Source organism: Cucurbita moschata, unplaced genomic scaffold, assembly GCF_002738365.1.
Source record: "Cucurbita moschata cultivar Rifu unplaced genomic scaffold, Cmos_1.0 Cmo_Scf00006, whole genome shotgun sequence".
Classification (NCBI taxonomy): Eukaryota; Viridiplantae; Streptophyta; class Magnoliopsida; order Cucurbitales; family Cucurbitaceae; genus Cucurbita; species Cucurbita moschata.
This window is the reverse complement of record NW_019268522.1, coordinates 1,547,910-1,575,148: the sequence shown is the minus strand read 5'-3', so window position 1 is coordinate 1,575,148 and position 27,239 is coordinate 1,547,910. Positions and strand designations below refer to the sequence as shown.

At 36.1% G+C, this 27,239-nt stretch overlaps 4 protein-coding genes across 6 annotated transcripts in view; 2 read left to right on the top strand and 2 right to left on the bottom strand.

The window, feature by feature from the left end:
- The window catches only part of LOC111444316 (coiled-coil domain-containing protein SCD2), a 15,383-nt gene extending 10,194 nt beyond the window's left edge, over positions 1 to 5,189 (top strand). For 2 of the 3 annotated variants that reach the window (XM_023082370.1, XM_023082371.1), the window contains exons 14-19: positions 906 to 966; positions 1,356 to 1,397; positions 2,491 to 2,531; positions 2,820 to 2,943; positions 4,119 to 4,323; positions 4,942 to 5,189. In XM_023082370.1, coding sequence (XP_022938138.1) covers positions 906 to 966; positions 1,356 to 1,397; positions 2,491 to 2,531; positions 2,820 to 2,943; positions 4,119 to 4,234 — 384 coding nt within the window. In that variant the 3' untranslated portion in view covers positions 4,235 to 4,323; positions 4,942 to 5,189. Of the gene's footprint in view, positions 1 to 905; positions 967 to 1,355; positions 1,398 to 2,490; positions 2,532 to 2,819; positions 2,944 to 4,118; positions 4,324 to 4,941 lie in introns of those variants that run through there. The other variant, XM_023082372.1, reaches the window with a different exon arrangement.
- Positions 5,190 to 6,206: 1,017 nt separating this feature from the next.
- Positions 6,207 to 11,463, bottom strand: LOC111444124 (probable pre-mRNA-splicing factor ATP-dependent RNA helicase DEAH5). The gene is made up of 2 exons (XM_023082092.1): positions 8,001 to 11,463; positions 6,207 to 6,841 (listed from the first exon to the last, which is right to left on the bottom strand). Exons 1-2 carry the CDS (start codon positions 11,288 to 11,290, stop codon positions 6,448 to 6,450), a joined length of 3,684 nt encoding a protein of 1,227 aa, XP_022937860.1. The 5' UTR covers positions 11,291 to 11,463; the 3' UTR covers positions 6,207 to 6,447.
- A 1,272-nt stretch (positions 11,464 to 12,735) lies between these two features.
- Positions 12,736 to 23,873, top strand: LOC111444244 (translation initiation factor eIF-2B subunit epsilon-like). The gene is made up of 15 exons (XM_023082269.1): positions 12,736 to 13,086; positions 13,496 to 13,726; positions 14,489 to 14,803; positions 15,279 to 15,386; positions 16,329 to 16,518; positions 17,345 to 17,607; positions 18,913 to 19,036; positions 19,635 to 19,708; positions 20,326 to 20,577; positions 20,657 to 20,733; positions 21,517 to 21,608; positions 22,797 to 22,879; positions 23,010 to 23,081; positions 23,292 to 23,417; positions 23,495 to 23,873. Exons 1-15 carry the CDS (start codon positions 12,952 to 12,954, stop codon positions 23,555 to 23,557), a joined length of 2,205 nt encoding a protein of 734 aa, XP_022938037.1. The 5' UTR covers positions 12,736 to 12,951; the 3' UTR covers positions 23,558 to 23,873.
- Positions 23,874 to 24,552: 679 nt separating this feature from the next.
- The window catches only part of LOC111444165 (protein HASTY 1), a 12,682-nt gene continuing 9,995 nt past the window's right edge, over positions 24,553 to 27,239 (bottom strand). Inside the window, exons 19-22 of the mRNA XM_023082151.1 lie at positions 25,730 to 26,233; positions 25,349 to 25,643; positions 25,083 to 25,266; positions 24,553 to 24,940 (exon numbers count right to left, since the gene is read on the bottom strand). Coding sequence (XP_022937919.1) covers positions 24,861 to 24,940; positions 25,083 to 25,266; positions 25,349 to 25,643; positions 25,730 to 26,233 — 1,063 coding nt within the window. The 3' untranslated portion in view covers positions 24,553 to 24,860. The remainder of the gene's footprint in view (positions 24,941 to 25,082; positions 25,267 to 25,348; positions 25,644 to 25,729; positions 26,234 to 27,239) is intronic.

Here is a 27,239-nt window from a genome sequence, read left to right as displayed (position 1 = left end):
GGGGGGGGGGGGAGGTTACAATAACTTGATGGTTACTCAGTACGAACGGCAAATAAAAATTGAAAAGGAGAGAGGAATGAAATACAAGACTCGAGGCAACAACAGAGTTTCTGTTTTGAGCTCCAGCAGCATCTATTTTTCTCTATTTTGCAAGGGATGAAATATAATATGCTTTTTCAAATTTGCATCTTCATTAAATTGAATGTTGCATGAAATTCATTTATCTCTAAATCATCACACCCGGAAGTAATGAAACATATTAGATTATACAAATATATTTTACGAAAATGTATTAACAGCAATGGAACATATTAAAAGATATTAGTATTTTTTTCGGAAAATGTATTAGTTAGCGCATCCCTGTCACTTGTATTCAGGTTCTTAGGTAATGGTGTTACTTTCCGCATGTCATGCCTATAATTATGTGCTTCTTCATTTAATATAGCAAAAATGATATCTTGGGGAAAACGTTAAGGGAGAGATGCAATTCTCTTGGTTAGTATGTTTGTACCATGAAACTTACCTTAATACAAGAACATCTGTTCAGTGAAATAGAGTTTCATATACTATCAAGGCTCTTTCATGACCAATCCATATCAGTAAACTGATCAGTCATATAAATTATATCATATGTGGTCTTGAGCTATCTTTAAGTATTCACCTCTGCACTCATGTTTTTGTAACTGTAAATATTTTACTATTTCAATTCAATTTTACATGAATATGAGTGGTAAAGATGTTTCTATGTCAAGTTGGAGTGTTTCAAATTCTAATCATGAATGTAGTGTTCTTTCTAGGTATAGTTGGTAATGAGAAATTTTTCACTTCAACTTGTAGCTTAGTTATTAATATTTATTTATTTTTTATTTATGTGACTATAAGTTTCTAATGAAATTATTTTGAAGGTAGAGGACGCAGTGGCTCTTGCAATGGCTCGTGAGCGACGTGCAAATTTGCTAAAACCAGGTGAGAAATCATATAAAAGAAGTTCTATTGACTGTACCGATTGTCAAATTATGCATGAGATAAACATTGGAAGACAACAAAATATACCTTCTCCACTGGAATTGGAACTGCATTTTGGTTTACACGTTTGATATTGAACTTCCAATCCCATTTAGTTCTAGAATATTTTTGCCGAAGTTCTACACACGAACTTATTCTGTCCACACTTAGCCTTTATTCGTACTGATTAGGAGCATCGGGAGTCTTCACTGATGCTGTTAGTTCCAATATAAATGAGACTACATAATTGTCCGATTTTCCATTAATTCTAGCTGTCATAGACTCAGGTGAGGGACATGAGAGTTAATATGAGCATTCTAACTGTGTTTTCCGTTCTTGCTATTGCGTAGATGAAGCGAAGCTGCCAATAGAAGGACAATTTGAAGCCTTTGGTATGTTATCTGAAAACACTGAACTCATTTCGTTTCTATTTTTATGTGGTCTAAATTTGGTATTTATGTAAGACATGAGAAAGATTTGTAGCATGACTTGAAGTACAACACATTGACTTGGGAGTCATTTATGATATACATGAGGTTTTAAAAATGGAAATCAATATATTAAGAGTCGTGCTAATAAGTTTTGCTAATTTCTTTTGCATACTACACTAGTTTTCGGATTGATATGTGAGGCCTCCAATTATTCGTACTTATTCTAGAAAAGGGTAAAGAGGGGATAGAGTGATGAACAACGGTTAGGGAGGGGACCTTTTGGGATCGTGCGCATACAGTAAAGTAATGTGGAAGTTATGTAGAGGTTTTTGGTTTACGCTGAGGAGGAATTTTTTGTGGACAACAAATCTAGGAGAGAACCTAACTCTCTAGAAAAGCTGGGAGAAAAGCACTAATAACCCACTCCCTATTGAAGTACTCCCAATAGAGGGGTGTTGGTTTTCTATTTGTGTTTCCACTGGTAACCAAATCGAAGTTATCGATAACGTAATTCATTATGGGAAGTGTCTATCAATTGCCAACTAATAGAATCTTTCTATCCGTAACATGATTCATGATGGTCGCAATCTTGAAAAGTGATTGTTCAGAGCTTGCATAGAAGAATGAGAACATTTATGTTATTTGTAAAAGTGGAATGTTGAGGATTATTGAGAGAAGTAGTCCACATAATTAAGAGGAAGTTCATGGATTTATAAGAGAAAGTAAGGCCATGAGAGCTTATGCTCAAAGTGGACAATATCATACCGTTATGGAGAGTCGTGATTCCTAACATGCAATTTTTTCGAAAATAGTTTATTATGACTGGTTTGAAATTTAAAAAGGAGGCTAGGAGTGGCTTTAGGCTCTGGTTTGGTTTTAGATCATAAACGGTGAGAGGTTAACGTTTAACTATTATTACTGAGTCTTGTGCATGCTATAAATTTATTATTGTTTTTCAAGTTTTTACTTTTAACTATCGAACTGCAAATTAAGCGGACTCTCTTCAGTTCTTGTAAACCTTATGCTAATTGTTTTAAATGAAATGCCCTTGCAGAATTAAGCCACGAGGAGGCAGAGGATGTATCTTTTAAGCAGGTATTTTGACTTCCTCTTTTTAATCAACTTGTTTATCCATGTGTGTGTGTGTGTTTACATGGATTGCCTTTGAAATCTATTTTTAAAAAACTCTCTTGAGCACTTATAATTTATAAAATTGAAAGCTGAATCAAAAAATTAATAAGTCAAACGTTTTCTAACAGGATCTATAAAACAATATTTGAATTGATTATCAAATTATCAAAATTAGAAAATCAATTGTATAATACTATTTTATGGGTTTGTTTCCTTAAAGCCGCATAAAGATAATTTTTATTTATGATATAGGCTTGGCTCACTTATTTCTGGAGGAGAGCAAAAAATGAAGAACTCGAACCAGACATCGTTGGTGAACGCTTGGAGTTCTGGATCAACCACAGTAACAAATACTCTTCTCATGATGCCGTTGATGGTTCGTTCTCTTTCTCTTTCACGCCGCATTCTCATGTTTTTGTTCTCTAAATCAATTTTGTGGAGAGAAATTTTCATTTCAATTCTTGGATGGATTTTACCGACCTGATAGTTAGCTACTTACTTTAGTCTAGAATCGAAGAAAGCTGTCTACATTTGTCAAGAGAGCCTCCAGTGAAGGCTGCTGATGAAAACCTTGAATGGGCTACCCATAGATAGTTTGCTTCCTATGAGTTATGACCAACCTAAAAGCGTATGGATATATTATAATTGAGCACGTTTGGTGTCGTTGTGCCTTACCTCCTCCCTTTTCTCAGTTGTTAATGTTTGCGAAAAGCTAGAAGTTCAACAAGTTTTTAAAAACTCGATTCTTGATTTTGGGAATGACCAACATTCCTCCCTCATAGGATCAGGTCATTTCCATTTTTCATTCCCAAAATTTATGACCTATTTTCTTTTTCAAAGACTTCCTTTTCACCTGGATCTTGCGATAGGTGGAACTAAGATCGATCATATTCACATACCCATAAACAGAAATTAAACAAAGAGACACAAAGATTTACGTAGTTTGGAGAGAAGAAATTTCCCTAGTTTGGAGAGAATAAATTTCCCTACATCCACGGATAGCAACCAAACTCAATAATCTAAGTGTTTACAAAGTGTATATCTCACACTCTCACACTACAAAAACTCTCAACAAAGTTCCTCCCAAATGTCACTCAACAAATACAAGATCATACACAAACTCAAACTCTATACATCTCAACCATCCTAAACAACCCTTTATATAGGCATAGAAGCATTAATGTCATATGAATCAAGATGATTCATGTGTCGAAATGAGTTATGAACTAAATAAATGAGAGTTATGAACTAAATAAACGAGAGTTATGAACGAAATAAATAAGAATATGAACCAAAAATAAATGAACCAAAGGAGAGTTATGAACCAAAATAAATGAAAATACATTAGGAGATACATACAAACTTTGTTTTCCTTTGATTTCGGATTTAATCTTCAAAAAACACAATATTATAAATTGGATTCACACCTCATAATATATCTCGTTTCAAGTGATTTTCGGTTTAATTTTATTCACATATTAAGAATGGTGTAGAATATGAAAGAATCATTGATATCAAAATTTTGTTTGATTTTAATGATATATGGAACAGTTGAGCGAGGGCTTATAGAGCTGAGGAAGCTAGGCATTGAAAACCAGCTATGGGAAATATCTCGCAGAGGGCTAGAGATGAACACCAACCGCAAACCTCGTCAATCTGACTTCTGAAGTTACGGTGAACTTCATTTCCATGAGAGTATTCATTCATATTCATCTCCTGAAGGCCTCCCTCTGCATCCACCTGCCAATTTAATAAGGTACAATTTATTTAAACATCAGGTCTATTACGCAACTAACTAGACAGGAATGAACTAAGTTTAAACCCTAATTTCTTTCATAAATGTTGAGAATACAGTTTAAGAACTTTTAATAAAGCTTAAAATTGGTCTCTATTGTTGATTGTTCTAAGGAAAAAAAAGAGAGTAGTCTTGAAAAAAATTTTAAAATATGTTCATAGAGTGTCTTTTTCTGATGGAAAAAATTATAGGGGTTAATTTTAGGATTTATTGAAGGCTTTACTGGGTGTTTGAAGGTGAAGGAAAAAATAGATTCGAGACTGGCCGTTGTCCGGTTCAGTCAAATTAATTTTTCTTTCGTCTTTATAGGAGAGTAAAAGAGAAAAGAAAGGACAAGATCAAGAAGTCGAGGTTCAATTGAATTAATCTTTCTTCTTCTTTTACAGTGAAATCAGGGAGAGTTAATTCATTAGCCGCTTTCTTCCCTGTAATTAAAATAGTAACAAAAGTTTAAAGTTTAAGAACGAAAATTGAATGAAACTCAAACTATAGGATCGTAGGTCTAAGTTTATTATTATTATTGTCGGGAAATAAATCTGTTTTTTTTTTTTTTTTTTTTATATATGGTTTCTGGTGCAGATGGAAGATTCTCAGAGTTCACATATTACACACTCGATCCCTCTATTTTTCTCATCTGTTTCGTCATGAGAAGGTTGGTGTTCTTGAGGATCATCAGCTAATACTCTTCAATTTCTCATTTGTTTTATTTTTTTTAAGCTTACATGTGGTCTTGATTTTGACCCTAAGAACTATGTAATTTAATTATGATGCTCCTAAATTAAGTAATAAACGGCCTGCTCTTCCACTAGAGTTTCAATTTTGATTTATTTCAGAGCCTTTAGTCTAATTTATAAGATTAGAAATGTCTTGTAATTATTAACTTTTTAAAGGTTGAATTACAAATTTAGTTCGTTGAAATGGTTAGGATCATGTTTTATAGTTTAATAGAACTCTAAGAAACAGCCCCTTTTATAGAATTGTATTAAAGATATGGATTATTTAAAGGATTTTATCAAATTACAAGTAGAAAATGCTAATTTTTTATTTTTATTTTTTAAATTATCATAACCAAATTTATAATTTAAAGCTAAAATATAAAATGTCTTATTAGTAAGAGTTCGAAGAGAAGAAATGTAATTGAAGTCTCATTCATCTTATTATTATTGATTAAAAATATAAAGAAAAAAAACACAATTAGAGATTTAGCGAGATTATCAAATTTTTAAGTTACTTATTTTTTAGCTAATAGGATGAACTAAATGAGTTCTACATTATGAACTATGTTTCATGCATATCACTTAGATGTGCTTTAGAAAATCACGGAGAAAATGAAGAAATCTAATATGAAAAGAGGAAAAATCAAAATACATAAAAAGAGAATCGAATTCTATTCGTATTGTATCGGAGATAAATCTTGGTCATTCCCGCCTCCATTTCAGTTCAACGAACCTAATTCTAATTGTTTTGTTCCAAAGCAAACGAGCCTAATTCTAATTCTAATTGTTTCGTCTTATTCAGACATTTATGACCAAGAAACACTGGATTCTCTTTCGAGTAGGTGCTGAAAGGAGAAGGAAGGCTAAAATGCCAACATGCGTCTATTATTGAATTCACCCGACTCGATAGTACCCCATTTTTAGAACGTCCAGTGCCCAAAGTCACTGAATGGGTATAGACGACAAGGAGAAGAAAGGCCGAAATGCCAACATGCATCTATTATTGAATTCACCCGACCCGATAGTACCCCATTTTTTGAACGTCCAGTACCAAAGTCACTGAATGGGTATAGACGACAGCCAATCACTATAACCAAAATGTTTACGAGCATATCTTTCTATCAAAGATTTCTTGCATAGGGGCAAAAGAATGATGAAATTAATAAAACTCAACGCTTCAATGATAGCGGAAGATTTGACACCCAAGTTCCCTCTCCCACTCTCTCTTTAATTACCTCTAACTACAGCTAAAAGACCTCTCCCACTAATGGGAAGACCTCTTCTAATGCCTTTTTACCCTCAACAGCTTATACAACAGGATTTCTATATACAAAGTCAGTCAAATATGGCATAGAACGAACCATGTTAATTAAGCTCGTCTCTTACTCAATCGCCAAGAGTTAGGTTCGTGATATCTGTCGTAGAGCGGTTCGATACGCTCTTGCCTCTTTCGCTTGCTCATCTTTGTTGGATCTGCAACTTTGAAGTATCTTGGAGCTAATTCAACGAGCCATTTGGGATCTATGACTGTTACTTCGCGCATGTATTCTTTTGTCGTCATGACCAGCTCGTGGTATATGACCCAGTCGGGCTGTCTTTGGAATAATGCACTGCTCGGATGGATATAAACTGGTTGGTTTTCGACTAGAGTCCGATAACCCTCTTGAGGATCCTTTCTGGCTGCATGGAAAAAGAATCCGGCTGTGATGGCCTTCCTTATCTGAGTGAAATTCTTGCCTGCACTCACTACGTCCAATTTATACCTGAAATTAGGAACAACGTGTTGGAGTTAGAAAGGGAAGGAAGAGACTCATAGGAACGGTAAGATGTTAGTATCCGGAGAATACAAGACAGTAAACCACCTACGCCTCAAAACCATTTTAACTCGAACTTTCATACAAACATTATTATGCATCTCGCCGAAACTTCATTCAAATGCCTTTTCCAAATTCTTCAACGTTTTGCTAGTATTCTTGTAACAACCCAAGCCTACCACTAACAGATGTTGTCCTCTTTAGGCTTTCCCTTTCGGGCTACCCCTCAAGGTTTTAAAACTCGTTTACTAGGGAGAGGTTTCCACCCCCTTATAAAGAATGCTTCGTTCCCCTCTTCTATAAATGTGGGATCTCACAATCCACCCCATTAGGTGCTAGCATCCTCGCTAGCACATCGTCCGGTGACTGGCTCTGATACCATTTGTAACAACCCAAACCCACCACTAGCAGATATTGTCCGCTTTGGGCTCGTTATATGTTGCCGTCAGCCTCACTGTTTTAAAACGCATCTACTAGGAAGAGGTTTCCACACCCTTATAAGAAATGCTTCGTTCCTCTCTCCCACCAATGTGAGATCTCACGATTCTTAACAGAATACATAGTTTGCTGGTTCAGCCTGAATCTATTCAGACCAAATATATTTATACTAGATAACATACCAGCGTGTAAACTACATGGTTTCTTTTGTGAAAGAAGCTAGAGAAAAATGAAGGAATATACACTATAAGCCCAACAAGAAGACATCCAAACCTAAACTCCTTAAAGGAAAGGACTCCACTCCAATTTATATGACCTGTCTCATAATTACAAAAAGATCATATAACCAATGCCCCCAAAGAGATATTAAGCCTAACAACCTCTCAAACCTCTTCACACGATCTCCACCTCTTTAAAGCTCATGTTATTCCTTTCCCATAAAATAGAAAATAAACTAGCAGGTCATAAAACTTTTCCCTTCTCCAAAAGGGGAAATTTTAGAAGCACTCCCCAACAGAGCAGCCATCATTACTCCGCACATGTAAATTTATGTTCAAACAAAATAGTTAAAAGGCAAATGCATGCATGCAAGACAAGACAACAATAGACAATCGTAACTAAAGACAACAGTTCAACAAAAATAATATCATGAGGAGACAGAAGATCATACTTGTCCATAATCGAAAGAAGTTGTTTCCTCACGTCCTGCGCTCTCCTCAAGGACCGAGATTGAACAAAATTCTCAAAACACCAGGGGCCTGAAAAGTTTTTGGCTTTCCATGCCTCATAAACTGCAAGCAAAGTCAGATGATCTCCCTCTGGCTGGAAAAATTTGGCCCTTTTCTGATCAGCCTGGGCTTGTTTTTCCCTTGGCCTGTAAAAGATATTTCCAGTCTGAATCATAGCAATTATTGTCAAGATCTCATCACTGCATCCAAGATCCACACTAGCTAGCAGCATTTTAGACAAAGGTGGATCTAACGGAAACTCGGCCATTTTTCTACCCAACTTAGTCAGAAGTCCTTCTTCGTCAAGTGCTCCTAGACTGTAAAGTTGTTCCATTGCTGAAATTAGAGCTTGGGGTGAAGGTGGATCCATAAAATCAAATGACAGAAGATCATTTATCCCCATTGCTTTCATAGTAAGAGTAGTATGACCAAGATTAATCCTCTGGATTTCTGGTATTGATGTAGGAGACATCTCATTGCGATAAGCACTCTCAGTATAGAGGCGGTAGCATTTTCCAGGTCCTGTTCGTCCTGCACGACCTGCACGCTGTTTGGCTGATGCTTGTGAGATTGGTGTAATAACAAGAGAATCAAGCCCTTGCTTTGGGTTATATACATTCTGTTTAGCGAATCCAGGATCAATAACATAAAAAATTCCATCTATTGTCAACGAGGCCTCAGCAATGTTCGTAGCCACTACAACTTTCCTTTTACCCGGAGGAGCCGGTTCAAATATCCTGGACTGCATTTCACTGGGTAAGGCACTGTAGACTGGTAGAATAATTAACTCGGGAACGTTTTTACCAAGTCCTTTCATTCTCTCGTAGAGCGACTGACATGCAAAATCAATCTCCTCCTGACCAGTCAAGAAAAGAAGTACGTCTCCTTCAGGTTCTGTCAAGTGGATCTGCAAGACAGTGATTAAGGCAGCATCAAGATAATCAGTTTCTGGCTGCTTGGTATAGAGGATCTCCACTGGGAAAGTTCTCCCAGGAATTGTAAAAATATTACAATTGAAGAAATATCCTGAAAATTTTTCAGCATCTAAAGTAGCGGATGTGACGATCAGACGAAGATCGGGTCTCCTTTTCACAAGTTTCTTCAGCAACCCAAAAAGAACATCAGTGAAGATCGTTCTCTCGTGAGCTTCATCAAGCATAATTACGGAGTACTGAGACAAATTATCATCAATCAAAATCTCCCTAAGAAGCATACCATCAGTCATATACTTGATCACGGTATCAGGTCCTGTACAATCCTCGAAACGAATAGCATATCCAACTTCCTCTCCTAAGCGACATCCAAACTCTTCAGCAACCCTCTTTGCAACAGACATTGCAGCCACCCTACGTGGTTGAGTACATCCAATTTTACCAGATGTTGTGTACCCAGCTTCAGCAAGATACTGAGTTACTTGTGTTGTCTTACCTGAACCAGTCTCACCAATGACAACAAGAACCTGATTATCATGAACAGCCTGAATAAGTTCTTTCTTCAGCTTGTAAATGGGTAAGCTCTGCCTCTGTTCCTGGATAGAGAGCTTTGACTTCTGCCCAAAACTGATATCTTTTCCATAAGCATCCTTCTTCCACTCTGGCATATCATAGGCCGACAAGCCAACACCCCTGAGCTCCTGTGCAAGATGTCTCTCACCAGTCTCTGGCATAGGGTCTTCCCAAGGTCGATTAAGATCCTTTGGAATTGAATCGAGCATGGTCCTCTGCTGCTGCTCACGAACTTCTCTACGCTCCTTAATGAGTGCAGATTGAAGTGCAGCTGCTCGACTCAGTGACCCTTCCGGATTTTTAAAGATCTTAACTGGCGACATATCAATTGAGTATCTGCTCTGGCCTTGCAGAAATTCAGGCTCGTCCTCATTCAACTCAATCTCAAGCTCTTCTTCGGCAGCACCCTCTTCTTGGTATAATAATCCGTCTCCCTCGTCATCATAAGAAGGATACTCGCTTACACTTAAAACCCCAGAAGCCATCAGCTGCTTGGCTTCCCATCTCTCAGGTGAGCTCATGCGCTTCAAAGGTCTGCGTGAAGGGACAGTAACATCATCTTCCACAATTTTAATCCCAGAAAGGCCAGTCCTAACCACCGGCCCATCATCCTTTGAATCTGAAGGATTCATTCTAGGACCATCGTCAGCATCTTTTCTCTTTAACGGTAGTAAATCCTTACCAGAATGCTGATCGACATCCCTCATAGAAAGGCTCAACTTTTGCCCTGAAAATGAAATGACCTTGACATAAACCTCTTGATCACGCTTTACAACATCCTTGGCATTGCTAATCCTTCGGGTGGCAATCTGAGAAACATGAACCAGACCCTCCTTGCCTCTAAAGTCGCTCAGTTGGACAAAGCAACCCGTGTCCATCACTCTGGAAACTCTACCCTTGTAGACCTTGTACAATTCAGGTTCTTGGTCGATAGGGTGGTGTCGCCCATTTTGTGTATGCTTGTCCCTATCACCTCTCCAATTGCCATTACCAGCTTCTGCATCACCCCCATAACGCTCATCTTCGTCATATCCATTTTTCCTATTCCGATCCCTTTGCCTTCCGCTTCTCCGGTGATCATCATCACCATCATCATCGCGATCCCTGCCACCATGTCTCTCATCCCTTTCATATCTATCCCTGCGCCTATCTCTATCCCGATCCCGATCCCGGTAACTATCCCTATCCCTATCTCTATCTCTATCTCTACCTCTACCTCTGTCTCTGTCTCTGTCCCTCTCTCTGTCTTTTCCTCTGTCCCTCTCTCTGTCTTTTCCTCTGTCCCCGGCCCTCCCCTTGTATCGATCATCTTCTTCATCTCTGTCCCCACGCTTCTGGCGAAGCTCCAACTCAATTTCCTTCTCCAGCTCCTTCGCTCTCTCCCGATCATCATCGATCACCAAGGCCCGAAACTTGCTCTTCTTCCCATCTGATTCCTTATCCTTCTTCAACTCCTTTTCGTTGTTCTTCTGCGGAGGAAGAATAAGGTGAATGATCCTCAGAAGCGAGCGAACAAAGTAATCAGGCATTTCCGCGCCATTCTCTTTCAATTTGGCATCGAACTCATCCACCGTCTCACAGCTCCGTCCCATCTCCGTTATGAACTCAGCAAGAACTTTATCTCCGAAACCTAAATGAGTTTCAAGCTCAGAACATACCTTAGAGACAAGGGATAAGTACTCGAGTTTCTTCAATCCATCGTCGCCGTTAGCCGTGGAAGCAACCATCGTCGAATTGGAGAGAAACAGCAAAATCAAATGAATGAAAACAATCTGAAGATGAAGAGATTGAGAGATTTTTAGGGTTTATCGTAAGATAAACTGATTATAGGATGAAATCGACTAAGCCCAATATGCACATGGAGGCTTCCCTCGTATTCCCTCTCCCCTCGTTGCTCAATATATTTACACGCCTTTTCCTTTTATACGGTCTATTATACGTTCAATCTTCCCTCTCTCTCTCTCTCTATATATATATATTAAACCCTAAAAAATAAATCAATTTTTGAAGGAAAAAAATATATAATAAATTGTTCGATTTTTATTTTTATTATTATTTTTTTAATATCCTCGGTTTGAATTAATTATTCAATTCTCGAAATTATAATGAAAGAATACTAGTTCATTGGTACGAGGCCTTTTGGGTAAGTCGAAAGCAAAGCCATGAGAGGTTATGCTCAAAGTGGACAATATCATACCATTCTGGAGAGTCGTGTTCAACTAACATGGTATTAGAGTCATGCTTTAAAACTTAGTCATGTCAATAGAATCCTTAAATGTCGAACATAGGACTCCAAAAGAAAAGAAGTCGAGCCTCGATTAAGAGGAGGCGTATTTTGTTCGAGGGGAGGTGTTGGATGGTGAAAGTCCTACCTCGGTTATTTTAGGGAATGATCATGAGTTTATAATCAAGGAATACTGTCTCTATTGATTTGAGGCCTTTTGATGAAGCCCAAAGCAAAACCACGAGAGCTTATGCTTAAAGTGGACAATATTATACCATTGTGGAGAGTCGTGTTCAACTAACATGGTATCATCAATAGAATATTTGAGTCGTGTTCAACTAACATGGTATCATCAATAGAATATTTGAGTCGTGTTCAACTAACATGGTATCATCAATAGAATATTCGAGTCGTGTTCAACTAACATGGTATCAGAGTCATGCCCTAAAACTTAGTCATGTCAATAAAACACTCAAATGTCGAACAAAAGAGTCGAGCCTCGATTAAGGGGAGACATACTTTGTTCGAGGAGAGACGTTGGATGAAAGTCCCCCATTGGCTAATTTAGGGAATGATCATGTCTTTATAATCAAAGAATACTATCTCCATTGGTTGAGGCCTTTTAGGGACCACTTATGCTCGGCAATATTATACCATTGTGGAGAGTCGTGTTAATATAGTTTTTATTTCAAATTATTTTTATAAGATATTATTTTATAATTCATTAAAAGCACATAATAATTTTTTTCTCTAAATTTTTAATTTTTGTGTGTAATAAATTTAAGACATTTCATTAATAAATTATTAATGCATTGAATATTTTTAAAAATTCATGAATTTGAATTTTTACTTAAAAAAGAAAATTGTTTTTTTATTTTTATTTTTATTTTTATAATTCATATTATATATTTTATTGGAAAGTCATTACCTTTTTTAATTTATCAGAATATTTGCGAAGACGCCATTTGATACCATCTTCAAGGTCCGAGCTGAGATTCTCAGACTTTCGTCTTCTTCGTTCATTCCTTGAGGTTTTAATTAGGGTTTTTCCTGTTCGTCAAATCGGCTCTCAATTCCATTCAATCGCCCATTCGAAACTGCTACTGCTCTGCACATTAAACGTATTGAACAGTTGTTTTTCTTCTTCAACAAAGTGAAGAAGGAATGGTTGCTCAAAGGAAGGGAGCATCGCGGGTTTCCGAGGACCCCGAGGAGCTGGCTAGAGTTTCGTTGCAGGCTGTTCTTCTTGCTGATAGCTTTACCACTAAGTTTCATCCCATAACGCTTGAACGCCCAAAGGTAGTTTCCAAACAGTCTCAGGATGTACATTTCTTACGGTGTGTTCATAATTGAGTCAGTAGTTTGATATTAGTTTGGAAATGTACAACCATTCATTCGAGGGCTGGTAATAATAACAAGTCCTGTGCAATTCAAGTTGCTGCTTAGCTATCTATTTACTTACTGCACAAGTTTTTGTATGCGAATTCGTTACAACGTAAACTTAGAAGCTTAGCTGTGAGAACTTTTGGGGTGTTTTCTGTGCCAATTATCTATACCATTGTCCCGTTTCATTTTTCACAAGCAATCTGCAGCAAGCAGGTTGCATAGGGATCATGTACGAAGGCCTTAATTTAGCTACAACGTTTTGAGGCATTGAAGTTTTTTATGGTGCTTGTTATTTATATTGCTTTTTTTTTAATCTCTGTAGGTATTATTGCCGTTGGTAAATGTCCCGATGATCAACTATACTTTATCTTGGCTCGAATCGGCTGGTGTCGAGGAGGTGTTTGTATTTTGCTGTGCTAATTCGAAGCAAGTAATTGATTATTTGGAGAACTCTGAGTGGGTATCCCTACCAGACTTTGCAGTCACAACTATAGAGTCGCACAACTCTGTTAGTGCTGGAGATGCTTTGCGTTTGATCTATGAAAGAAATGTGGTACGCATGTCTGAAACTGATATATGAGACTTATTTTAATACGGGCATGGGACTTATTTTTAATACAGGAATTCTTTATAAGAACCAAAATTTGACAAATGAAATGGATTTTGAGCTATTGATGCATTTTTATCCATTCTCAAATCCAAAATACCCACATATTTATATAGCTATGGATTTTCAGCATTTTATGCATTTTGATCCGCTCTCAGATCCAAAATAATCACATTTATGTATTTGCTTGAGTAACTCAAATCCAAAGTTGTTAATTTGGTTTTGTATAAAGTGATATACTTATTTTATTAGTCAAGAGCAATTGTTACCCTTGAAACTTTGTCCACTGAGCTATTTTGATTATGGTATATTTCCTTAGATATCTGTATCATGAGGAGTGGTCCATTCAGTTTATGCTTGAACAGCATATGGCTTCAATTTGAAGTTTAAACTGACATTTTTAGTTTATTAAAAGAAAGTTTTTGCGGGTGTATATAATGTTACTAAAGTGATGTGTATATGGTGGCACCTCTACTCTGATGCTGTGAAGATAATTAAGACGGCCTTTTTCTAAAGAGAAAAAACACCTTTCTACAGTCACTATTTCATTTACCACACTACTTTTGAAATTTTATTTTACAGTGTTTTCCATAAGAATTGTCATATTGAGTGATCATAACCTTTGTGAACGATTCATTGTGCCATCCAGTTTTTATAGGCCACATCACTCAGGTGTCTTATAATACCTCTAAATTTCCCCTTTTGAAGATACATGGTGATTTTGTTCTTATCACTGGAGACACAATAAGCAACATGTCACTTAGGCGAGCTCTTCAAGAGCACAAGGAAAGAAAGAAGAAAGATAGTAATGCTGTAATGACTATGGTTGTCAAACGGTCAAAGCCTTCTCCTATCACACACCAATCTCGGCTTGGCACTGATGAGCTATTTATGGCAATTGATCCTAATACTAAGCAGCTTGTGTACTATGAGGATAAGGCTGACAATTCAAAAGGAATTATACATCTTGACAAGTCACTGCTAATGGATAATCCTTCCATGTCACTTCGTAACGATATGCAGGTTATTTATTTAAGCTACAAGTCCCTTTCTTGTTTATTTTCAGTGTTAACATTACATTGATTAATAATTTTTTTTTTATAAGAAGCAAATTCATTGCAAACATGACATGTATCATGAAGAGGACATGAGCTGGGGATGGGAAGATTACAAATTCTCTAATTAGTATTTTCTCGTGGACCTTTTGTTGTATTTTCTATTGAAGTTTTTCAAGTGGGATTTCGATCCAGTGCGGGTTCTACAAGCACAGGGAAATTCGTGAGACTGTTGAAATCCCACTTGAAAAATCTGACACACATGGGACAGTGTCAGACACTTATTTTCACGTTTGAGACAATGTTGGACAACCGACAGTCTACTAGAAATAGGAATAGTTGTGCAGCTGACTCCTACTTCTGTACATCTGTTAGTAAGGATAGATGCAGGGAGTGGCACCATGTCATTAAAAAAAAGACTAAATCATGTTTATGTATTGCAGGATTGTTACATAGACATATGCTCCCCAGAAGTACTCAGTCTGTTTACTGACAATTTTGATTACCAACATCTTCGTCGTCATTTTGTCAAGGGTTTGCTCTTAGACGATGTACGTATTTCTTATTATGGACCTCTTACCCTTTTCTTCTTTAGATCTCTTAGATCTCTTAAACTAAGCTTCTTTTATGTCACGACCAATGACAGCTTTGATGTATATGCTTGAATTTCGACTCTAACTACATAATGAAATAATTCAGTTTCTTTGTTTGCGTTTTTGTTAATTATTTATTTTTAAAATTATGTTGGTTGAAAAGCTTCTTAGCTGAAAACTTTATCCAAGAATGAGTAAGGTGGTTACTTCTATTACTATTGAAACACCTCATCTCACTTTAGATGGTAGGAATGAGGACTGCATTTAATTTTTTTTTTCTTGTGGGGGGGATATCCATAATTCCTAGGGAAGATTGTGATTTTGTGATGGGAAGGTAGAGCAACAACAAAGATAAATTCAAGAAACTATATGAAGGCTTCCTATTTTGTTAAGAGTTCTCCCTCTTCCTGCAAGCCCAATTAGGTTGCTAGAAAAAGCTTAATGCTAATTGAGATGGTAGATTTTCTTTTATTATTATTATTATTATTATTTTATAAGAAACAATTTCATTCATAAAAAGAAGGAGAAGTGCCGCAATCCTAATGAGTTACAGTAAAAAGATAGAATTTAGGGCCAGTATATTTCAACGAAGGGATAGTTGAGGGATAAGTGTCCTTGAGTCTCTGCCCCTTTCTTTTTGTACCTTATATGCTGATATTTCTTAGAAAATATATAATACTATTTTAGGGACAATGTCAATGAATATTTTGTCCAGTGTTCAACGTCTGTTCCTGGTGGTGTAATTTACTTGGCAGTTTGTGCATTTTATTTTTGGATGGTTTAAAAAACGAATTGAAAAATTCTAAAATTTGAACATCTAATAAATACCGTTGTCATGATTCTTAATGTTTAGTATTGTAAATGTCTACTGCTAATATAATTATGGACGATGCTTTTCAGATCATGGGTTACAAGATTTACACACATGAAATTTGCTCAAGCTATGCAGCTAGAATTGATAATTATCGAAGCTATGACACCGTTAGTAAGGACATAATACAGAGGTGGACATATCCACTAGTACCAGATGTTAAATTCTTTGGGAATTCTGCTTACAAACTTGAAAGGCAGGGAATGTATAGAGCATCAGGTAATGATTAAATGATTCATTATGTTGCTTAAGCTTAGGCAAGACTTACTGATGTTTCTCTTCGTGTTACTTAACGTCGTTACTGGAAAACAGTTTTTTTTTTCTTACCCTGATACTATATTCATCAAGTTGCATTGCTTTATGACACTTATATTATCTTATTTTTCCAGAGGCACTGATGTCCTTTTTTATTTTGTTCACATAATTGTTTGTCCATGGAAAAAATTTAGCTTCCAACTATCTCGGACGAGCTTCTCTTGACCAGCTTACTGAATGATGTCATTGGTTTCTTTTTTATGGAGGACCATGTTATAAATATACAGTTTATTATTATTATTATTAGTTTAAGTGAAAACCAAGGAACAATATATTAAACAACAACTCGAGAACAAAGTAGCGGCCTTAGGATGAGGAATCTCTAAGCTAAAAAGGAGAAATCAAAGAAATGGCTTTCAATCTAAGTTGACCAACGGTATAGGTATATTTCAAAAGAATTTGTTAAGTACAAATAGATTAATATGTCCTCACTTCATGGGTCAAGATCAAGTTATGCACAAGTGATATTGTGTAGCTTATGAAGTTTTCGGCCTGTCTCGTGTGATTTCATCAATCCAATATTATGGCGAGGATCACTGGCTCTCATATTATTTATTCTGTTTCAGATCATTCTTCATTTTAGTGACATTTGGTTTGCTATATTACTTTCAATTTGGTCAATTGTTTTTATGGAACTCCTTTGGAGTTGGAGCTCTCCCCTTATGTAATCTATTTTTTAAGAGATGACATTTCTTGAAGAAAAAAATTGTTAACGTTGGTTCTTCTTCAGAAATATTGCAGGCACGTTCTGCACAGGTTGGTCCGTTTACTGTTATTGGAGATAACAGCAAAATTGGTGGCAACACCAAAATTACAAATTCAATTATTGGGCAAGGTTGTAGTATTGGATCAAATGTTACAATTGAAGGCTCTTATATATGGGACAACGTCACCATTGAAGATGGCTGTAAACTTAGTCATGCTATCGTCTGTGATGGAGTTATTATAAAATCAGGAGCAGAACTGGAACCTGGTGTAATTTTGTCTTTCAAGGTATTGTTCCTTCTTTTTTATGTTATCAATGCAGCCAATATATTTATTGACCGAAATCAATTAATCTCTAGCATTCACGCATAGAGAATATATATCTATTAGAGTTGGCCTCAGGAGTGTCAAATGGCTTACAATAACGACAAATGCGTTCCTTAGTTTGAAATTTGACCTATAGCTGTTAAATACTGATGTCCTTGATGCTGAATTTTGCTATCCACTTCTACCTTATGTGCCCTTTTCTTTCCCCCTTTCCCTAATAGATAGAAGATTGCCTTCAAATTTCCATTTTGTTTTATCTCCCTAGCTTCACATTGATGGATGCCTTTTTGTGGCTTGGTTTCTATGCTTTCATTTTCTTAGTAAGAGATGCGTTTTTACAAAAAAGGAACATTTTGGATGTTTCAACCTGCAATTCTTACCTGTCTAATAAATTAAAATCTTGTTTTTTAATTTTGTAATTATAAACTGACATCAACAGATTGTTTAGTCTTTAATGGTGTCTGCTACGTATTTGTGGGAAATGTTTTACTTTAGTCCACTTCATAAGTTTTTGGTGAGTGGGGATTCTGTCTTCCCCCATCCTTGGCTGTCTTCCCTTCTTTTGTTAATATACTCAAGTCATATATAAAAAAAATCCACTTTATAAGTTTAGAATTTCACACGTGCCCTCCAATTTTCTACTTGGTTCTTTGATGGTCAATGTGCGAATGTTATGAATTATATGCCAAAAAGTCCTTACAGAATGCATTATTGGATTGACTTGCAGTTTATAAATTATTTTCATTTGAATGGGTTATTTAAAACGGATTGATGAAATCATATCTCGTATGTTTTCATCAACTCAGTATATAATGTTGGCTCTACCAGTCTAGAGTATCAAGGTGTTTTACAGCTATCCCCGTCCTTTGATTTTTTACTTAGTTTTTGGACAAAGACAATAAATTTCTGTGCATATGATAAAGTTCATATGAAATTGATTATTTTAAACATGGTTAGGATTGATCAAGTTTACAACTATGAACAAATATGTAATGTTTTTTAGGTATGATTTTGTATTTGATAAAATGGTTGTTGCATTGCTATCCGTATGGAGAATAAAGATAAAGAAACCATTTTGATAGAAGATCAAAAAAATCATTGGTTTTATGAGACAATTTGAACACGTGTATTCAATTAAATCATAAAATAAGAAAGATCATGTTAATGTATGCTGTTTATGGGCTACTCTTAATGTATGAACTTATTAACGTGTCTTAATCCTTGTTTATTATAGCTTTGAGGATTATTTATTTTGATATTACACAGGTTATTGTCGGGGATCAGTTTGTTGTTCCATCATATTCAAAGGTATCTTTGTTTCAGCAGCCGACCAATCAAGATAGCGATGAGGAGCTGGAATATGCAGACAATAGCAGTGGCATTGTAGAATGTAATATCTCAAGTACTTTTAAGGCAAATATTTGCCATCTATTATAAACAAAATTTACTTTATTTAATGTTGTCTTGATGATAAGAAGCCATTCATTGGAAGTAATGAAATTGTGAAAGAGAGAGTAGGACTATGGAGAGGGTTATTAGGGGTTTGCCGAGTGGCAAGAGATTGAGAATGGATGAATGGATTTGAGGGTGGGTTGGAAGGTGAGACCAGAACTTTAGTATATAACAATGTAGTCCTTATAACTATAGTTTATAACAATTTAGTTTTTGTACTTCAAAATTTGTTACATCTCACAAAACTAAGTGTCAAAAAATGCTATATGGGCAAATCATTATGATTTGACAAAAATTTTGTTGATTCTTGGTGTATTCTCTCAAAGAATTTATAAACTATTCTGCTATGGATATTTGGGGTGGAATGCCTTTGTGAATAAATTACTCTAAAATTGCTTGTGGATTGATATTTTGACTGAAAAATAATATTTTTGATCGTCTTGTTTCTCCTTTTGATTACAAACAAAACCATTTTGATTTAAGGTGCTCTCTCCGAAGAACTGTGGCTACTTCTTACATGGCTTTGGCACATGCAGTTGCAGGTACCACGGACAAGTCAAGTAGTGAACAGTCCAAATCGCTGGAAATGCAAGGCTGGCCTGCATCTGAGGTGGGCATTTTTTCAGATCATCTAACCTGATAAACAATTTAGCAAATATGTCAACAAACTCAAGTTGGTATGGAGAAGAAAATTTGATTTGTCACTCTTTGCATAGACGTGTCCATGATGTTACAAGTAATGATCTATGGAATGTCAACCTAGAATTCTAGGTGATTACAGGGTCATGTTTTAAAGAGAGGACATCGAAAGCCATCTTTAGGGGGTCATGTTTTAAAGAGAAGATGAAGGTGGATTTTGTTGTTAAGGCTGTAACTCGGTAGGTGTGGCTTAAAAAAATGGAAGATAGTAGAATTTAGACTAATTTTTGTAATTATTATGATTTTTTTTTGTTACTTATTTGTGACTTTTTTCTGTAACAATAGTTATACATGCTTAAAGTTCTCTGTGATCTCTTTTTTAAGAACTAACACGAACAGGATAAATTTTTATTGGGTCAATAGTAATGCCTCCGGAATTTCTAGTCTAATATTGTCCTTTAACTTTTTTTTTCTCCTTTAGAGGATATCATCCATAACTTTATTAGCAATTAGGATAAAAAACTTTACCTTTTGGGTTTTGGTAGAAGATGTGCCTTCGACTCTGACATTCTCAACTATTATTCTCAGCTAGGTAATGGAGGTATAGGATATGTTTGGTCAATTTGTGAAGGAAGTGTTGAAGAAGAATGGAGGCACTCAGTTGCACCCATTCCTTCCAATAAATTTGAGAAGGCTCTGCAAGCGGCAGATGATGAGTTGGAGTTAACTCAAGATTCGAATGTTCTACCAACTTCAGGGGAGTTAAAGTCCGACTCAAATTTCTCAGATGGTGATGACAACGAAGACTCTAGAGATGACTCCATCCACTTTGAGAAAGAGGTTAGCAGTTATTGTATTTCTGATGTCTGGTGGCAGGGACATTCTTCTTCCTTAACTTCCACTATTTTCTTATTTGCAGGTCGAAGCAACGTTTCTGAGGGCTGTGCATGAAAACATTAAAGTAGACAATGTAATTTTGGAAGTGAATTCATTGCGGTATGCTTTCATCTTATCTGCTTTGATGGTGAATTCATGTCTTTTCTCCTTTCCCTTTTAAGTTTACTTTATATTGCTGTGTTCTGCCCAATTTCATTGTTGTTTTTTGTTTAATTGATTTTATTGTATATACAGTCACTGCTGTTGGAGTTATTTTTTCAATCTCATTTTTTACTGAAAAGTGTTCTAAAACCTCCAATGGCCCGTTCTGGACCTCTAGATTTAGACATTTTGTTGAAAGCCTACATATGCAAGATATTTGCAAGGTTGTGTCATGTAAAAGAAAAAACGGTCTCCTTTTCTGGAAAAAACAAGGTTTTCTCTGTTGAGATAATTTACATGTGAAAGTGGATCACATTTACAATATGTCTGCAATTTGTGTGTTCCGTGCAAGGCGCAAAAGAGATTAATGTTCTTTAAAGAGAAAAGGAGAGAGATTTTCTGTCGAGAGCTTTTAGACATGTAAGCGACATTCTGGAGACTTGTTTCATATCTTGCAGAATATAATTTCTGGATGCTAGCTGTTCTCTTTCCCTCATTTTCACTTTCCTTATTGTTTGCTATGGCCGGCCTTCTTTTGGTTAAGCTTATTCATCAGAGAGGAAATACTAATACTATAAGAATATTTACCTTTTTTCTTTGTTTCTTCTTTATTACAGTTAACTAATCTAATATAAATTTGTTTTTCTTCTGCTTTTGTGATAATTCTCGGGATGCTTTAAGGATTTAAACTTGGGCTCAGGGTTGGTCTGCTGCTTGCTTAAATTAACTTTCTTGCGACAGGTTGTCATATAATAAGGTGGCTGCAGATTGTGCAGGAGCAATATTTTATTCATTGATGAAATTTGCCTATGATTCTCCACATGGTTCATCTAGTAAGTATTTTGAGCCATCCTGAGCTTTCTTTCTTTTTTGTTTGCTATTTTTTTATGTTTAATCAATATTTTTACCGGTGTAATGGAAAATTGCTGTTGAATTCAAGGAAATGTCTAACATGTTGGATGAAAATTTAGTACTCGGATCATAATTTAAGTCTAGTAATACCGAACTCGTACTCGGATCATAATTTAAGTCTAGTAATACCGAACTCTTTAATATTCTTGTAATCCCGAGTGTATGAGTGCTGCATTAATACCATCCAGAGTGTTTGGTTCAGAATAGGGACTATTCTTCTATGATTGAGGAGGTTCTCTCGGTTTGCCTTTTTGCAAAAAATTTGTGGTTTGCTAGCTTCTTTGCGATTCTTTGGCGCATTTGGATGAAGAAAAATAATAGAAATTTTAGGGAGGTCGAGAGGCCTAGTGATGGAGTTTGGGAGTTGGCGAGGTTTAATCTCTTTGTGAGCGTTTGTCACTGGACCATTTTGTAATTACGAGCTTAGTTTGATTTCACAGGACTGGAGTTCCTTTGTGTAGTTCTTGGGATTTCCTTTGCATTGGGGTTGTTTTTGTATGCCTTGTATTTTCTTTCATTTTTCTCAATGAAAACTTGGTTTCTTACCCAAGTTACTTGGATTAGAACTTGCCATACCATGCCACTCATTATCAATGTCTTGCTACCAACATTCATCTTGAAGCTGGGTTTGAACATTATCTATGTGATTTGAAAAAGGTGGCAAACTCTTTCCGAGTAATAACCTTGTGAAATTCATTGATTTAATGAACTTTTCATTTAAGAAATTCATTGGTTTAAATTCAATTTTCATTCCTCCCCTAAATAATTTGTGATAATCCTACAACTTCCAAATATTATTTCCATCGGTAAAAACTATGCATAAAAAACTATTATACTTGAAAGTTCAGATGCCAAAATGGAAGAGTAAATAGGGAAGTTTTGGATAAGTTTTCTGCTTATATTGTAGAATCCTCTAGTGTTATTATATTTAAAACTTGAGCATTTTGTTATTTCTTGTTGTCACCATGATCAAGCTGTAGGATATAACTTACTGTTTTGATAGGAAAACTTTCTTAGTAGCACCATGGTTGAGTTCCTTTCTTGTACTCTTATTTCCTTTCCTTTCCACTTTTTGTTTGAAACTGCCAAACTAATTCCATCGGTTTCAGGTGAATTACTGCAAAATACTACCAATATAATTACGAAATGGAAAAAGCTTTTGAAGTACTACCTTGCTGACATGGATGAAGAGGTACGGAAACTTTTTAACGATTTTAGTTGAACTTAACAAACATTTTGTAGTTAGTGCTACATAATCAATCTGTTTCCTATGTTTTACTAAACTGTAGTGAATAGTTAAACAAATCCTATATTCTCTGCAGATTGAAGTGATATTAAAATTCGAAGAGATGTGCTTGGAATCTGCCAAGGAATTTACTCCACATTTTACCAAGGTATTTTTATTTTTTTCTAGGAAAATGCTAGTGGCAAGATGTTTGTTGGAGAACATGCATTCCTTGTCCTCAGAGTTATTACAATCAATATATTTCGACTTCTAGATGATATTAGAGAGTGAAAAATGATGGCGTATCGGAATGAGCATGCTTTCATAATCTTTTTTGCTAAAGTGAGGCAATTTTTCATACGCTTATCGTGTTTTATAGATCTTATGTCATCTATATGACCAAGAAATCATTCAAGAAGATGCTATTCTGAGGTGGGACGATGAGAAAAAAGAAGCAGATGATTCGGATAAACTCTTCGTCAAGCAGGCAGAGAAATTCATTGAAGTAAGAACACTTAATATTTTCTATTTTCTGTTTCATTTTCAGATAGAAAGAAACTTATATGCATGTTCGGTACACAGTGGTTAAGAGTTGCATCAGAAGAGGAGGAAGAAGAGGAAGAAGAGGAAGAAGAGGAAGAATAGAAATAGTTGAATAACATCTGTAGATTAGCAAAGACCAACAACTGGGGAAGTCCTTTTTTGCTGAGTGTTTCATTTTTTAAACGTCAAATCTTCACAGTAGCTATATACATGGTTTCCCAAATGTGAAAGGGAACTTGGTTTGTTCTTTTTCCCATCAATTTCTATGATTGTTCATTGTCCATGTCCTGTCATAGAAACAACAATTTTGGAGGAAATGTTCAAATCTTATTTTGTTCATGAATTTTTGCCTCTTATGTATTTGAGTTAATTGTATTTTTATACAATAAAGTCTTAGCCCTTGGCTTTATACTTTAAAGTTTGATATTAGGCTGTAGTTTAGTACACAAGTTTTTGTACAACTATGCAAAAGTTTGGTAGCTTTATGGGAAATCTTAGGAGTAGAGGTGTAGCCAACCCACCCTAATATGCCACCTTTTAACTGACTTCTTTCATCGCCTTAAGTTTAATCTCTCTAAGATAGCCATAAAAGAAAAAAAAAATGCTTGTTTGATCGTTCATTCTTTCAATTTTAGATTAATTTTTATTTTCCTATGCTTTGTCACACAATTGAAGTAGAGAATCAAACCATCCATTTTTTAAAATGATAATTGATATCTTATACACTGAGTTATGCTCATAGTATATACCAAATAGTGATTGTTACGACTTTTTGATCAACCATGATATTATACTTGTTTAAATTACAATAACTTGCTTCAATTAAAGCTACAATAATTGAAAATTTCTCATAGGTAATATTAACCTCAAGGTGTTGAATATCTTGTCAAAAATCCAATACTTAGTTCAAGAATATGTAAATCATGTTAATTATTAAAAGAAAACTAGATTCAAACTTTATTTATTCTGACAGCAGAGGAACGAGAAATAATAACAGAGAGATAATTTTAAGGTCAAGATTCTATGAAAGCTCATCTCTTTAGTTTAAAAAATAGTATTTGCAGAAATAAAAAATTAGTATGAAGAGAAAAAAAAACTTCAAATAACTCTAAGCTAATATTTGTGGCTTCATAATTACCTTGATCTACCTATTTAAGTTATATTACAGGTAAACCCTGTGAGCAATGGGAACTCTTCAGATCTCATAAACATCTTCAAACAGCAGCCAAGGACAAACTTTCCGAGTACCAGAAAAGCGTAATGCGAATTCAGAATATGAACGGATACTTAGCAGAACTCCGGCGAAAAAACGACGCTGTTTTTGCTTACGATATGTCGGTTAGACTTGCGGTGAGTAAAAGCTCAATTTCCTGTACAACAGGTCTGCAAGGATGAATGGAGTGCATCACAATATTGCTGCCAAGCCAATAGAATCTCCTTCATCCAATCTGGTCTCTGGAGCACTGACTGAACCACGGGACTTTGCTGAAGGATGGAAAAAGAATTTCAGTAGAGCTACAACGGAATTCGAAACGACGACGCAGAGTAAAAATTTGGAGCAGTTGCTTCGTTTTTTGGAACAAGAAAGGAAAATTTTCATATCCCAAAGGAGGTTTAGAGCAGTTACCTGATACATTTGTAATGGTATTTACACTTTTCTGAGCTGCTAATGCCTTTAATTGGTTTCCAGTTGCTAATATAAGCAAACTCTTCATATGCTGCTTTTGTTCTTTTGGACTAGATGTCTTTGCCAAAGCATCCTCAAAAGCAACCAAATCATGATGTTTAATGCAGGGGAGTGAGAGTAAGATCTAAGAATTTGTAAGAAACAGATGTTGTATTAGCACATTAATAATTAGAACTGGAATATGTTTCGTAGCGAATCAACCGAACCTGTCTAGGAGCTGGGTTACTGTCGGAGAGATAGAGAAATATTTCACGACAAAGCCCGACTAGATCAGAACTAATAAATGCGTTCGACTCGAGAGTTAATCCTTGGATAATTGCTGAAAAAAGATCCCGGGAAACGAACTCATGAAGCTCCCCGTCTTTTGTTGAAATGGCTAAAAGAACTAAAGTAGAACAGAAGGAAGAAATTTTGGTCATGGCTTCACCATCTGTCCATGTAAACGCATCCAAGCATATCCGTAGTGCCGAAATGGCTAAGCCTTTGTGCTTTAATAAGAAGCTGAAGGGAAATGGAACAGAAAGAAAAAATATTAACAATCACATCAGAGACAAAAACTTCAATACGAGACAGGATACCATACTTACCCAACCATGCAGCTTGATGAGAACTCGTCCAAGTGTTTGGTAGACGATATAGCGACACGGTTCACGTGTCCAGATTGCTCCAGGGAAGGAAGGCCAGGATTAAGTGGTGATGAAGCCATAACCGCAAGGAGTAGACATACTTCTCGGGTTAAATCTCGAAGTAGCTTTTCTTCCATAACTTCGACTTTCAAATCAGTTTTCGGATGGATTCCAAGGACATCAGGGACGTTTGCTCTTCCTTCGTGTAGGAGACTGGACCACGAGGAGTTAAGACATTGCTGGGAATGTTGAATTAATGGCGTCAGGAGCTTCTCCAGCCAGACATCCCACAAATGTGGAGGACAAAACTTAACCAGGGGAATAATGACTGCATGAACTAGCTGCCTTAAGTGTCTGAATTCCATTGAGTGGATATTCTCCATTAGAGCAAGAGAGACAGAATCAATATCCAAGCAATTGAAAAATGAGTCTCCAACAGTTGCTGATAAACCCAAGATGTTATACCTAAAATTATGCAAGACAAGTTAGCACTTGGCACTAAATAAAGTTATCAAATGACCTTGAATACATAATGTAGCAACATTTTTTTATATAGAGAACAAAATGTTTTTACTGGAGAAATGAAGTGTACACAGGGCAAGCATTAATAGCCAAAGGGTTGGGAAAAACTGCCTGAATGATATCAATAAAGGAAAAGGGATAATCGCACATACTGTACATTAAATCGTAATTACCAGATTATGTAAGTATTACTTTCTAAAACAGCCATTTGTCTAAAACTACAATGGTGAGATCCCACATTGATTGGAGAGAAACGAGTGCCAGCGAGGACGCTGGATCTCGAAAGGAGGTGGATTGTGTGATCTCACATTAGTTGGAGAGGGGAACGAAACATTCCTTATAAGGATACAAAAACCTTGAGGGAAGTCCGAAAGGGAAAGCCCAAAGAGAACAATATCTGCTAGCAGTGGGCTTGCGCTGTTACAAATGATATCAGAGCCAGACGTCGGACAGTGTGCTAACGAGGACACTGGGCCCTGAAGGAGGGTGGATTTTGAGATCCCCACATCGATTGGAGAGAGGAACGAGTGCTAGCGAGGATGCTAGGCTCCGAAAGTGTGGATTGTGAGATCCCACATCAATTGGAGAGAGAAACGAGTGCCAGCGAGGACGTTGGATCCCGAAGGTGGGTTGATTGTGAGATCCCACGTTGGTTGGAGAGGAGAACGGAGCATTCTTTATAAGGGTGTGGAAACTTCCCCCTAGCAAACGCGTTTTAAAAACCTTGAGGGAAAGCCCAAAGAGGATAATATCTGCATTTTAAAAACCTTGAGAGAAAGCCCAAAGAGGATAAGCGGTGACCTAGAGCTGTTATAACAATACTAGTATCTTTCATCAGAAACCCAACTTTCAATAAATCTAAATGAAAGTAAACGATCGAGTGTACTCAAAAGGTGAGAGTTCAAGAAGAAACCGAATATCAAAAAAAAAAAAAAAAAAAAAAAATTTT